The following is a 13,609-nucleotide window of genomic DNA, read 5'->3' on the forward strand; positions in this document are numbered from 1 at the left end:
GGCCAGTCTCTCCCTTTCAACCCAATCTACCTCACAAGAGGTTCTGTTGTTGTTGGTTTTGGACTAGGGAGGCCCAGGTTTGAGTTTCTCGTCAACCATGGAAACTCTCTGGGGACTTTGGGGGCCAAGCATTCTCTCTCAACCCAAAACAGTGTGAGGCTCTATGACAAGCCAGCTTGTTGTGTTGATGGCTTTGCCATGGGAACTAGGCTAATGCTGGGCAAACAAGCTGACCCCTGTGACCAAGTGAGACAAATGCTAAGAAGAAGAAGATTAACAATACTTATAATCCACGCCAGTTCTGGAGAACTCTGGGCAGCATAGAGTAATACTCTAAATAATAATACATCATCATAAAATCCAGAAAATAAATATAAAGATTTCCCATTCAGGACAAGTAGGAGCTGAAGGTTCATTGAAACAATACAGTCTTGAAGAGCCTATAAGTTTAAGTAAGTAAGTAAGTGTGTGTTTGTGTGTGTGTTTGTATCTATCTGTGTATATCTATATATTATCTATCATCTATCATCTCTCTGTCTATATATTATCTATCTATCTATCTATCTATCTATCTATCTATCTATCTATCTATCTATCTATCACCTGTCCACACAAACATATAATGTATTATACGTTCCATGCATAGTATTCCCTTCTCCAATGTTATTCCGACTTCACTAAACGATTTACAGGGGTTGTAATCAACAAACAACAGATATTGTGTCTCTTTATGGGTCCCCTGGACATGTTTAATAAGATTAGTCTCATTCCTATGTTTTAATTTTTTTTTTCTGGTGTATCTGTGCTCTTTGAACAGTTTTCTAAATGTTGCCCATCAAAATGGGCCATTTTTCAAAGTCATTTATGGATACGACATCAGTTTTTCATTCTCTGTCACATCCAATAGATTTACACATTTAAAAAAATCCCTGTTTGAATGGAAAACTCAACACAATATCCATAAAGTTAAATGTCAGTAGGTAGGGATGTGTCTGGCAAATATATAACAGCAATAAGTGACATTGCTACAAGAGCAAATTTCCAGTTAATCTACATTAACATATAAGAGAAGGCTTGCTTTTATATTAATTCTGCCCAAGAGAAGCTTTTCAAAGAAATGAACCTCTTTTCTTATTTCTAAGCAACTATTACATCCGCTAAATTTGGTAAGTTGGATTTGCAAGGCAAAATATTCCAGCTGGGGTGCATGGTGACCTCAGGACATGATGTGTGCCTACATTATAGATATCAGTAGGTGAAGTCTCCCCTGAATTAAACTTTTTTCCTGGAATCTACACTGTTGCTTCCCCATTGTTTTCTTGACAATTCTACAGAAATGTTTGCCAACTACCTACTTCCAGGATGACTTTTCAGCTTCCCAGCCTAGTGTAGAACCTTGGGGTTTCTCTGGTGGATTCCCATCTGTGTAGCAACCTGGTCCTCCTCTACTTAGCTTTTTCAAGATCAGCCAAGGTCAACTAGATGTGACTGACCCACCAATCACCAAACCCCATTCACTGCATATCTACCCTCAGTGATGCCCTCATCTTGTATTGTGTTCCTTGTACACTTATATCTCATAGGAAATGCAAGGGAGAATAGGGTTGTTCATATCTACCTTAGGACACCACCAATTTTGTGACATCACTAGCTATAGCTTTAGTCAGCATGTTGATCTCTTTTGTTTTCAGCTGGCCAATATATCCCACATTAAGGGAAGATGGGGCCAGGGCTTTAACTCACCGGAAACAAAAAACTGAAAGTGATGGTGGTGGTGGGGATAAATCTGTATAGCCGTTGCTTTGATGAATATCTCAGTAAAAGAACGTTGACTAGATCGAGACACAATCTGCAGCTTGAAGGTAGCAAGAGAGATGTAAACAATGAGCCACCCATCCATAGCCCATTTTTTTCAGCATGTCTGCCTGTTTATTTGCTGGGTAAGCCATAAGTTAATAAAAACATAAGAAGCCTTCTTTCTGATTATTCCACTCCATGTTTTATTCCCCTTACCTCCCACAGTGCTGATGGGGACTTTGCAGTCACCCACCTCACGAAAGCCCACCTCTTCTATGATGGTCGGATTAAATGGATGCCTCCTGCCATCTACAAAAGCTCCTGCAGCATTGATGTCACCTTCTTCCCTTTTGACCAACAAAACTGCACCATGAAGTTTGGTTCGTGGACTTATGACAAGGCCAAGATAGACTTAGAGAGCATGCACCGCCACGTGGACCAGCTGGACTATTGGGAGAGTGGAGAATGGGTGATCATCAATGCTGTTGGCAACTACAACATCAAGAAGTATGAGTGCTGTTCAGAGATCTATCCAGACATCACTTACTCCTTCATCATCAGGCGTCTGCCTCTGTTCTACACCATCAATTTGATTATTCCTTGTCTTCTAATCTCATGTCTGACTGTCTTGGTCTTCTATTTGCCTTCTGAGTGTGGGGAGAAGATCACCCTGTGCATCTCTGTCCTGCTGTCCTTGACTGTCTTCCTCCTCCTCATTACAGAGATCATCCCCTCAACGTCTTTGGTCATTCCCTTGATAGGAGAGTACCTTCTCTTCACCATGATCTTTGTCACTTTATCCATCATCATCACTGTGTTTGTGCTGAATGTCCACCATCGTTCCCCTCGTACACACACCATGCCAGCCTGGGTGAGACGTGTTTTTCTTGACATCGTCCCACGTCTTCTTTTCATGAAACGCCCTTCGACTGTCAAGGACAACTGCAAGAAGCTCATTGAATCCATGCACAAAATAGCCAACTCACAACGGTTCTGGTCAGAGACAGAAGTGGAACCCAACTTTATTACCTCATCATCCAACAGCCCTCAGAGCAATGAAGAGTCCCCAACGTCATCCTTTGGAACCCATCTTGATGACCCCAAAAACCCACAGCCAGTATGCAAGTCACCATCTGGCCAGTATTCAATGTTGCATCCAGAACCGATTCGGGCTAGTTGTGCATCACTCCAACCTCCCAGTCACCCCCTTGGAGACATTCAGTCTAGCTCAATTTGTAAAGGCAGATCGTTAAGTGTCCAGCAGATGTACAGCAGTCCAGGAAAAACAGAAGAAGGAACCATCCGTTGCCGATCCAGGAGCATCCAGTATTGCTACTTGCAAGAAGAGGCCTCCCAGACCAATGGTCAATCTAGTGAGTCACCAGCATCCCCACAGGGCCATCTCAATGTGGACCAGCCTAAAGTCAAGCCCACCCATTGTAAATGTAAATGTAAAAAAAAGGACTCAGCCAGCACATCCAGACAAGGGAGCAAGACTCTTAAAGAGCAACAGTTTTTGCTGATGTCACCTGCCTTGAAGTTAGCTGTGGAAGGTGTCCATTATATTGCAGACCATCTGAGAGCAGAAGATGCAGATTTCTCAGTAAGTAGAAATTACTCCTTTTTCCTTATCACCTGTTCATTGCAAGTCAAAAACCGAGTGGAGTGAACTTCTGATAACATTTAGTAGCCCTTCTAAAGTTCATCCGCTAGGCGGAACACAAAACATAAAGTTATGTTATGTTCGGGGCCCCCGGATGAGCCTTTCTCACTCTGGAGTGGTTAAGTGAGGCATGTTCTGAGTTAGGAACGATGCATTTTGGGAGATGATTTTTTGTAACAGGAGTGTTTTGCAGAATCCTGCCAGTTGTGTTTGCTCCACGCTCAGATTTGGTCTCAAAATTAGTCACGTCAGTATGGGGTCATGTACATGAACCCCCAAGCAATCAATCAATCAATGAATGAATGAAACCAACAAAGTTATTTATAATGTTTCTTGGACTGGAGCATGGTTCAGCCCCAATAAAAAATTAACAAATAAGAACTAAAGAGCAGTTAAAATGACACAGAAGGAATAAAATCAACTTATACGATATTTGCAGTCGCAGTGAAAGTAATGCTATACCAGTATAAAAACCTGAACTACCTACCATCTAATTTTACCAACAAGATTTATGGTAAAAACAGTCCTACCACCACTCTCAGCCTTGGCTCACAGCCACTTCTGCCACTCCCACAAATCCTTCTTCCATGCCTCCCAGATATATGGAGCAGATGGGAGGAATAGAATTCCCCAGCGATGCTCCTGGATGCTGAAATGCATGCATTTGTGATGGTGCAACATGGAAAGAAGAGTGAAAAGAACCAAGAGAAAGGATAGCCCCCAATGGTGGCCCTTTCTTCTCCAGTGACATTGCCACATCATCCCTAGTATGCTTGGTGGTCCTCAGCACCCAATAAATAGAGGATGTTCTTTAGGAGAATAAAAGTTGCCCATCTCCAAGGGAGGGGGTTCAAAAAAGTCAAGAAGGTGGCTGCGGTCAACCCCTTGCCCCTTTTTAAATCTGCGATGCAGGTAAGAGGTGGGGCTATGATTGTGTGGTTGTGTCTGCCTGCCCTTTCAGATGTCCCTGCTGGAAATAAACATTTAGACTGCTACCCGATCCTTCTCAACCAACTTCCTTGCTTACGTTTGCCTCTTGGCCCAATGGCCTTTTTTGCTCCTTTTCCTGCCTTTTCCCAGCTTTGCGTTCTTCTCCATTTCACTGGTGTCTCCTCTTAGTCTTTCCAGCTTCTGAAACCAGACCCTTGCAATGCCTCTGGGTTCAGATTTCTCTGGATCTAAATGTAAGCACGCTGCCCTTTGCTGTGACATTTTCAGCAGGAGGAAACTATAGAGGGAGGGTAGAAAAGATCATTAGAACACTTTGAAAGCTAGGTACGTGGCTAATACCTATGGACTCACCTGGGATCTGCATGGGAACTGAGCATCACAGTTGCTGGAAACCTCGCACAGCAATTTTAATGGCTCCTGTTGCCGCTGCGTTCTCTCTGAGGAGCGAGGATCAAATACTGCTGGGTCTAATAACCTGTCCATAAAGTTGTTGTCTCGAAACAGAATGCCTGCCCCTTGCAAGAGGCAGATAAAAAGCCAAAGAAGGGATCTAAAAAGTCAGGTTTCACTATTTATTTTCTAAAGAGTTTAATTGGATTTGTCTTTCTAGATAAGCCGTGACAAGACAAGGCAGCATTATCCCCTGTGTCTACAATTTACAAAAATGACTCTAGAATTTGAAAAGAGCAGCACAGCAATGGAAAACGCAGTGGGGGAAGCAGCCTTTCAGGTTTTCTGCCAGGTGGAGAGAAGGGGATGATAGAAAGCCATTACGATTACAACATTCAGGAAAGCTAAGCAAGTGGTGTGCAGGGGATTCAGATGGAGCCTAGACCATGAGCTGGAGTGAGAAAGTTCAGAACACTTTCATTTAACTGAGGTGGAACAGATGCCTCCAAATCTGATCTTTCTTTCGATTTTGAGCTTCAACAAAACTCTGTTCCCCGTCTGTTTTTGTGGCGCTCTACCATGCTATGAAGCCATGCCAAAAAAGAAAAAAAGTTTGTATCAACTGTCTTCAGAATTTAGATTAAATGTTAGGGAAGCAAGGAAGAGTATTGGATTCAGAGATTGACGGGTCTGCCTTCAAATAGGAATGTTCCAATCATAACATCTTGGAGTGGAGAATTCACAGCAAACCCATTCATTCCACTCCATTGTTTCCTAGTCTTTCAACTTGAACAATTGTGTGATGATTTTTATGGGTGAAGTAAGCTGACTGATCTGGATTAGTTCAGTTTCCCCTTCCTCTTCCTTTGGAAAAGACCAGTAAGTTCATCCCTTACCCATTTGCATTATCTCCTGACCATTCCACCATATACCGGACAGGACATCATTTTAGCTTTAGAATATTCCTTCCCTCTCCCCCAAAATTGCCCAACATTTTTCTGAAACTTGGCACTGATATTCTTTGTTGACCTATTATCCCTTCAAATGACAAAATTATAGACTTTTTTTAAGCATTAAAGGATAGTGATTTGAAAATCCCTGGATGGATTTCTTTGAGATTTGATGTCCTTAGTTCTTTCATGAAGTTCTAGTTTGCCTGTAAATTTAGTTCCACTAAAATCCCCCCAAATTGGGGGAGGTCCTATTTTTCCTAGGAGATTCAAAATTCAAAATTCAAAAGATCCAAATCTTTGCAGACCCTTTAAAGGCAAAGGGTCCATGCTGAGTTTGATTTCAGGTGGCTTCATGCAGGGGGCTTGGCATGAATGGGAAAATAATTCACCATGGCCACTTGGGATATTTTTCCCTACTTTCCAATGTAGCTGAACCCCCTGTTGTTTCCTGATGGTTTTCCATCCAAACATTTGACCAGATCCAACCCTGACTCACCAAGGTGGGTTAGGTGTGATCATCTAGCTGGGCCCAGCCTCTGTGGGTTACTCTAAACTAATCCTTTAAACACTTGATCCAGGGACTTGGATTTTATTATATTTTATATGTATATTTATTGATGTTATTCTGATTTTATTGTATTGTATACTGTTTTATTGTGAACCGCCCAGGGTCCCCCGAGTGGGGGAGATGGGTGGTAATAAAAATAGGATAAATAAATGAATTAAATAAATAAATAAATAAATAGAACTCAACACCTCTTCTAGAGCTGACCAAGACAATTTCTCTTCTCAGATCAGCCCATGAGCCAGATGGACTTTACTAATTAGCAACTGGATATCTCCAAAATAACACCAATGAAATGTATCTGTTTATTTATTTGGCAACTTGCAAGTTTTGTCAATCACAGAGTGATTATGATTCTCCGAGATTTGTCCTCCCCACCTTTTCCCTTGTCAAGGGGCAGAAGAAGCCCTGTGGAGGCACCCTTTCATTCTTGGTGCCTCGAAGGAGAGCCTACAGCCCATGGTGAGGAGAAGGTGCAAAGCAGATGAGGTGATCTGGGCAGCTAGATTTGATCAGAGGGCTATAATTCCCCGTTTCAGGCCTTTTGGTCTGAATTATATTTGATCTGTCAATAGAAAACCCATCACTGCCTTGTCCCCTTAATAATAGAACTAGTTCCTTTCACTGGAAGTCAAGCAATTGAATAATTGTTTGTAACTAAAGCATATTTTTTCTTTCATTTGCAGTAATTCTACTGTGCAGTTCCCATACACATCTCTTCCCCTTAAGGCTATTGAAATAACCTTTGCACACCAGCTGTGCCCCTCTCCCCTTTCTTTAATTTGCAGCATAAGAGGTTGCAGTGAAAAATGTGACTTCTGATATGTCTTTTTTTTTCTTGCGCCGATGCTTTTTTTCTTGTGCTCCTTCTCCCCCCACCCTTCAGAAAGGGACTTGATTTATACTTTTTATGATGGTTGTAATTGTGGTCAGTAGTCTTCGCTTAACAACTATTTGTTTAGTGATAGTTAGGACTTATGACGGTGCTGGGAAAACCGACTTACGACCAGTCCTTACACTTACAGCCATTGCAGCATCCCCCCAGTTGCATGATTGTGATTTGGGTGCTTGGCAACCAGTTCGCATTTATGACGGTCACAGCATCCCATGGTCACATGATCATCATTTTTAACTTTCCTGGCCAGCTTCTGGCAAGAAAAATCAATGGGGAACTGTGTGATTTGCTTAACAACCACATGGTATGCTTAATGCCCAGAGTGATTCACATAATGACCGCTGCAAAAAAGGGGTTCACTTAATGACCTCTTTGCTTAGCAACTGAAATGCCAGTCCCTATTGTGGTTGTTAAGTGAGGACTGCCTTTATGTGTTGTTATCTATTTTATTTTATTTTGTGGTTGCTGTTAGCCAACTTGGTTATCTAGTTTGCCTGGAAAGGCCCAGTATAAATTAAATAACTAAGTACAGATAAAAATTTCCTTGAGCAAGCACTATGCAATTTTTATACCTTGCGGTTTTGAAAATGTTGAAGATTTCGTCTTGGTCACTGTTGTAAAGTGAAGCAGTTGGTCCTTGGGACAGGAAATGAAATGTTCCAGCATAAACTAAAAATAGGAGATGTGATTTATTCTAGGAGAGCATCACAGTTGTTCACTGCACAATCTTTTCTTGCCCTCATTATCTGTGGAGAAGTCAGAAAAGGAAGGAATTCCCTGTACAACACTGGGCCTTTGAAAGACAACTTTCATTGAACTATTCTTTGTTTACAATCGATGAAAGTTAAGGGTGTCAAAGAATTTACCCACAAATTTTGTTAGGAAAGGATTTGGCGTTTTACCTTAGAGCAGTGTTTCTCAACTTTCAGCTGGGTGGACTTCAACTCCCAAGGGGGAAGTTTGTCATCTCAGAGTTTGTGTGAGTAAACAGGAAGAGCTCGCTTGTCTAAGCAGCCTCTCTTCCTAGGGTTAGTGAAAAATGTGGGTCAGTCACAGGACAGGCTACCAAGATGTCTGGAAATCAAGTCCTGTGAAGCATAGTTAAAGGGTCTGGGTGTTTAGATTTCAGAAAGGATGACGGAGGGAGAGATGATAGCAGTCTTCAAATACCTGAAGAGCTGTCACCCAGAAATACTCTTTATTGCCCCAGCAGGACCAGAACCAGTTAAAACTACAAAGAAGGTGCAGGCTAAACCTCTAGATGAACCTCTTGGCTGTAGAGGTAGTCCTCACTTAACGACTGCTCTGTTTAGTGATCATGCAAAGTTATGACAGCACTGGAAAAGTAATGTTATGACTGGTCCTCACACTTACAACCGTTGCAGTGTCCCCGCAGTCCCGTGATTGAAATTCGGGCATTTTGCAACCAGTGGGTGTTTACGACCGTCGCAGTGTCCTGCGGTCACATGATCGCCATTTGCAAGTTTCACAGCCAGCTTCCACCAAGCAGAATTATTAGAGAAGCCAGCAGTGAAATTGCACATCGCTTAGTGACGGAGTTGCTGGTCCCAAGTGTGGTTGTTAAGTGAGGACTACCTGTACAATCTGTCAGCCGTGGTACAGGTTTCCACATGAAGTGATGAGTTCAGAGGCTGGGTGGTCATCTCCTACTGCAGGGGGGTTTCAAACTTTTTCAAGCTGTGGTGCTTGTTAATTAAAAAAAAATCCTTGGAACCCCAGTCAAGAGGCAAATCTCTGGTGATTTAAACAAAATGGCTGCATTCAAGAGAACATTTTCCCCATAGTCTCTCAAGGAACCCCATTAAACTTTCACGGAACCCAGTTTGAAAAAAACGCTACTGTGATGGATCCTTTACGATCAGGAAGTCAGACTGGATGGCCTCTATAGTCCTTTGCCAAAAGCCTCCCAGCACTACGGCAGAGCTGAGTGGAGAAAGGCTTGGGAAGAAAGACCAAAGGTAATTTGTAATGAGATTTTCAAAGCTTTTCCAGTGGCCTTTCTTGAACTTTAACAAGCTTCAGGCAGTCGCTATAGATGGGATAGTGCTTGCCTCAGGTACCAGAGATTTGGTGCCATAAAAAGGCAGAGCATATTTATTATTTATTGGTTTTCTTCTAGCTCCTGCAAAGACTTGCAAAATGTTACGGTATGCTTAGTTCTCTCTTAATTTCAAATGTGCTAGGTCATATGTGCTTAAGGGTATAGCTATATTTTTATATTTAAAACTTGAAGTTTATTTTATTTTATTTTTGCATTATATTTTGGTTGGTTTTATAGAAACCGGAAACTACATAATAAAATAAAAATATATTATTGCTGTATTTTTAATAGGCCTATGTAGGTGGCTTAGCTTCACCATGACGAAAAGCTTTGCAACACAGAGGCACCACCATTCTCTTTGTTGGGATAATTCTCTTCAATCCTTCCTAGATTTTTAATAGCCTTCTAGTAATCCCCTCTTTGCAGCTACCTTGGTCATTTGCAAAATCCAGGAGAAGCTTCTGTATAGATAGATAATCTGCACAAAACCCTTTTCTGGAGATCACAAGTAGGCTGTGATTTGAGACTAGAGAAGACCACTGGAAATTCCAGAGGAACTTGAATAAGAGAGGAACGCATCAGAAGAAATGAAGCAAGATCACCATTTTATTCTATTCTTAGAAGGGAAGGGGATCCTGTTGCTTTGTGGTTTCACTTATAGCTTCATCAACCAGAGGCACCCCTTTGAAGGTTTGCATTCCCTCAAGGCAAGCAGTGCTGATTTTCAAAGATAAGCAGGATCAGCCTTGGTTAGTACTTGGATGGGGACCATCTGCAGGGTCCAGGATTGTTGGCTAGATTGGCAAATTGAAAAAGACCTTGAAGAAGGTGGCAAACTTCTTCCATGCTGCTATCATAAAACCTGTGTGGATGGAGTCATAGGGCAGGCTCAACTGAAGATCATGTTCACCCTTACCTTCATGTTTACTACCAGAAAAAGAAGAGATATCTGCCATTGGTGACAAAACAAATGGGCAGCATTAATTATGGTGAGAGAAGAGCTTTTTTGTTGCTTCACTTAAGTCTTGGGTTGAATTGGTAGAAGAGGGAAATTCACTCTTTCCCTACAACCTTCTCCCCGTAATCTTCTACCCATACAAATTGTTTTTCAGGGTTGCCCCAGTATCACAGGGGCCCAAATAAATTCCTGCTCCTTTTCCTGGCAGCTGCATGTAATTTTTATACATGCATGAGAGATCTCACCTGCCATCCCATCAGCCTTAGCCCTGAGTCCCAATCAATTCTACAAAATGTAATTGCAAATGAAAAGGCAATAAGAAGGATTGATCTGGAAATCTTTTACACGTTTAACAAACCATCCCTTCATGTTCCTGATCAGTATTCCACTAAAATTTGGCTGCCACAGGGAAAAGGTGTGCATATTAAAGGTATATTGTTCCTTCAATTGAAGGATTGATTTTTTCTTAAATAGCAAAGCTGGAAGGTAAGTAGTAAAGAGTGTTCCCAAAAATGTCCTTGTGTAAATTAGATTTCCCTGGTACTAGTAAGCTGTAGCTCTTTGCATTTCCCACTCTGAGTGTCTCTACGATGCTTTCTAGATTTAGGCTGGCTCTGTTCGGCTAGTGTGAGAGCCAGTATGGTGTAGTGGTGAGGGCACCTGGCTAGAAACCGGGAGACTGTGAGTTCTAGTCCCACCTTGGGCATGAAGCCAGCTGGGTGACCTTGGGCCAGTCACTTTCTCTCAGCCCTAGGAAGAAGGCAGTGGCAAACCACTTCCGAAAATCTTGCCAAGAAAACTGCATGGACTTGTCCAGGCAGTCTCCAAGAATCGGACACAATTGAACGGGTTGAAAAAAAAAATTCGCTGGTAGTATCTGACTAGCACTCAGCAGGCTCACCACGAAGGGCTTGGAAAAGATGTTCAGATGATAGTGTGATATATGTATACCTACAAAGATCAGAATCATGCAGACAGTGGTTTTCCTTGTGACACTCTATGGAAGTGAAAGTTGGTCTTTGAAGAAGCAGGGTAGAAAAGGTATTGACACTTCTGAACATTGGTGTGGGAGAAGACTCTTGAGAAGACAGTGGACAGCCAAGAAAACAAGCTGATGGATCGTTGAATAAATCAACCCTCACTCGAGTAACCACAAGTGACTGGGCTCAAATTATTCTACTTTGGACACATGCAAATGCCTCATTCTCTAGAGAAGGCCGTAACGTGGGTGAAGGTGGAAGGAAAGAGAAGAAGACGACCAGCAGCAAAGTGGGTGGACTCAGTTATAGAAGTGATGGGGGCACCATTGGAAGACCTGAAGGATCAGGTTAGGGGCAGATTGCAATGGAGAAAATCTATCTACTGTATGTGGTTGCATAGACTTGATACTGATTTGACGTCACATAACTGAATCCGATCAGAGGAGAGGCTGCTTTAGTATATGTTGAATCCAGTGAGATTCACTTCTAAGTAAACATGTTTAGCAATAGAAGAGGACATGTTTAGGGTTACACTTCATTGATTTGCCTGGAGGAAAACCTTGTGGAAAGTTAGCAGTGTAACTACATTGCTCACATCTGCAACTGAATTTAGAGCTGACTTTGGGGAAGATATGAGGGAACTGTTAAGGGGGAAAGGAAAGAACAAATCAATATGGAGAAGAGCTTACATAATCCAGAGACTGAAGCAAGCATGAAAAATAAATTCATTGATTTTGTTTAGTATAAGATGCGACAGAGAGCAACTTGGTTCTGGTATTATACCCTGCAACAATAAAGTAGCTTTCCTGGAATCCATGTGGTGTCTGTTTCTTGACCTGAAGGTTTCCCATTTAACTACTGACCACACCAGACCCTGCTTAGCTTCCCAGGTCGGACAGGTCAGCCTAGGGGTTGCTCCCTGCCTAGGCATGTTGGATACAATGCATACCAAGCAAGAGAAGGGTTCATCTGTCATTCTGTAGGACTTTATGGGAAATCTATGAGTCCCCATTTCACGTAAAGGGCTTACAGTATGTGGAAATCAGGGCATGAAGAAGGACCGAGTTCCAGGTCCCCAATTTAATTTTAAGCTGTTCTTGTGAACTCTAAATAGCTCGTTCTTCCATCTCCTCTTATCTGATTTCTCCCATCCCTTAAAATACTGTGGGATTTTAATGGTCCTTCAGAGATTGTTTGATATTCATATGCTCTTGGGAAAAATATAAACATTGATAAAGCTAAATAAGTTGGAGAGAAATGTGAGAAATAAAGTTCTACCCCAAAATTAGATAGGCTTCTTTGGATTCAGACAGCTGGCTGAAACAAGACCTCTGTGGCCTCAAACAAGTACTGTATTTGCTTGTGAATTAGCAATGTAGAATTGTTCAGCCATTTGACGTTTAAAAAGGGGGAAGTTTCCAGAGTTGTGTGGGATATATGTACTTATCTTTCAGTTTTTACAAGATAGCCAGAAGTTGTTAATGAAGGGATTGTGTTTTTGTTGGGTTTGCACACAATTCAGCAGCATTTCATGGAATGTCCATGGATTTTGGATTTTGGATTTTAGATAATGGATTTTATCACTCCATTTTCTGGTGGTGAAACACACAGGGGACTCTGGGGTATTTACAAGGGCATGTGTGTAAACCTGTGAAATAAATTGCTGGAGTGCCTCCCAGTAGTCACAGACTGTCTGAAAAACCTGTGGAAATTAATGAGAGCCACACCTATCATTAATAAATTATAATCGCATGATATAGCATCATGCCACGCCATTGGATAGGACACTTCTCTGGAGCTCAAGGAGAAATATATGGCAGCTACCATGTAGCATTGCTAGGAGGAAGTTTAAATTTTGTAAGACAAGATGATGCAAAGTTGGCCTCCATTGGGAAGGTGTTTCATAGTCCGGAGGTGGTAATCACCAGCCCTATGATGATGCCTGATGGTTTGGGCTACCATATATGGATTTCAACAACCCAGTTAACCACTAGATGGCAGCAAAAAGGTATAGAGAATTCAAAGGTTTTATTGCCATCTAGTGGTCATCTGAATTTTTGCAATTGAGATATGAGAGTTCTATTGATGGTGTCTTGAAGATGATGCTAGACAGCTAAGGAGAAGAGGACAGACACTGAAGAAGCTGAGACCATTCTGAAAAGGGGTGGACAACTGCTGGCCCTAGGGCTGTGTCCTTTTGTAGTTCCTTTGCCCAGTTTTGGATATTCATCGTAAGAGCAATCTGTTGCATTTCAGGCACCCAGAGAGGAGGAGGGAAGGGGAGAAAAAGAGGAGGAAGTATGAATTAGAAGATAAATACATCTGCTCTTTCTGTTCCTGGTAGTGTCTTTGCTGAAATGCATGTGGTTTTGATCATGGTAAAGAGACTTAAGGC

At 41.9% G+C, this 13,609-nt stretch overlaps 1 protein-coding gene across 1 annotated transcript in view; it reads left to right on the forward strand.

Annotated features, from left to right (window-relative positions):
- Window positions 1-13,609, forward strand: part of CHRNA4 (cholinergic receptor nicotinic alpha 4 subunit) — a 49,900-nt gene that overhangs the window by 28,925 nt on the left and 7,366 nt on the right. Inside the window, exon 5 of the mRNA XM_063296933.1 lies at window positions 2,023-3,400. Within this exon, the coding sequence (XP_063153003.1) occupies window positions 2,023-3,400 (1,378 nt within the window). The remainder of the gene's footprint in view (window positions 1-2,022; window positions 3,401-13,609) is intronic.

The sequence above is a fragment of the Candoia aspera genome, chromosome 3 (genome assembly GCF_035149785.1).
Source record: "Candoia aspera isolate rCanAsp1 chromosome 3, rCanAsp1.hap2, whole genome shotgun sequence".
In the NCBI taxonomy this organism is placed as follows: domain Eukaryota; kingdom Metazoa; phylum Chordata; class Lepidosauria; order Squamata; family Boidae; genus Candoia; species Candoia aspera.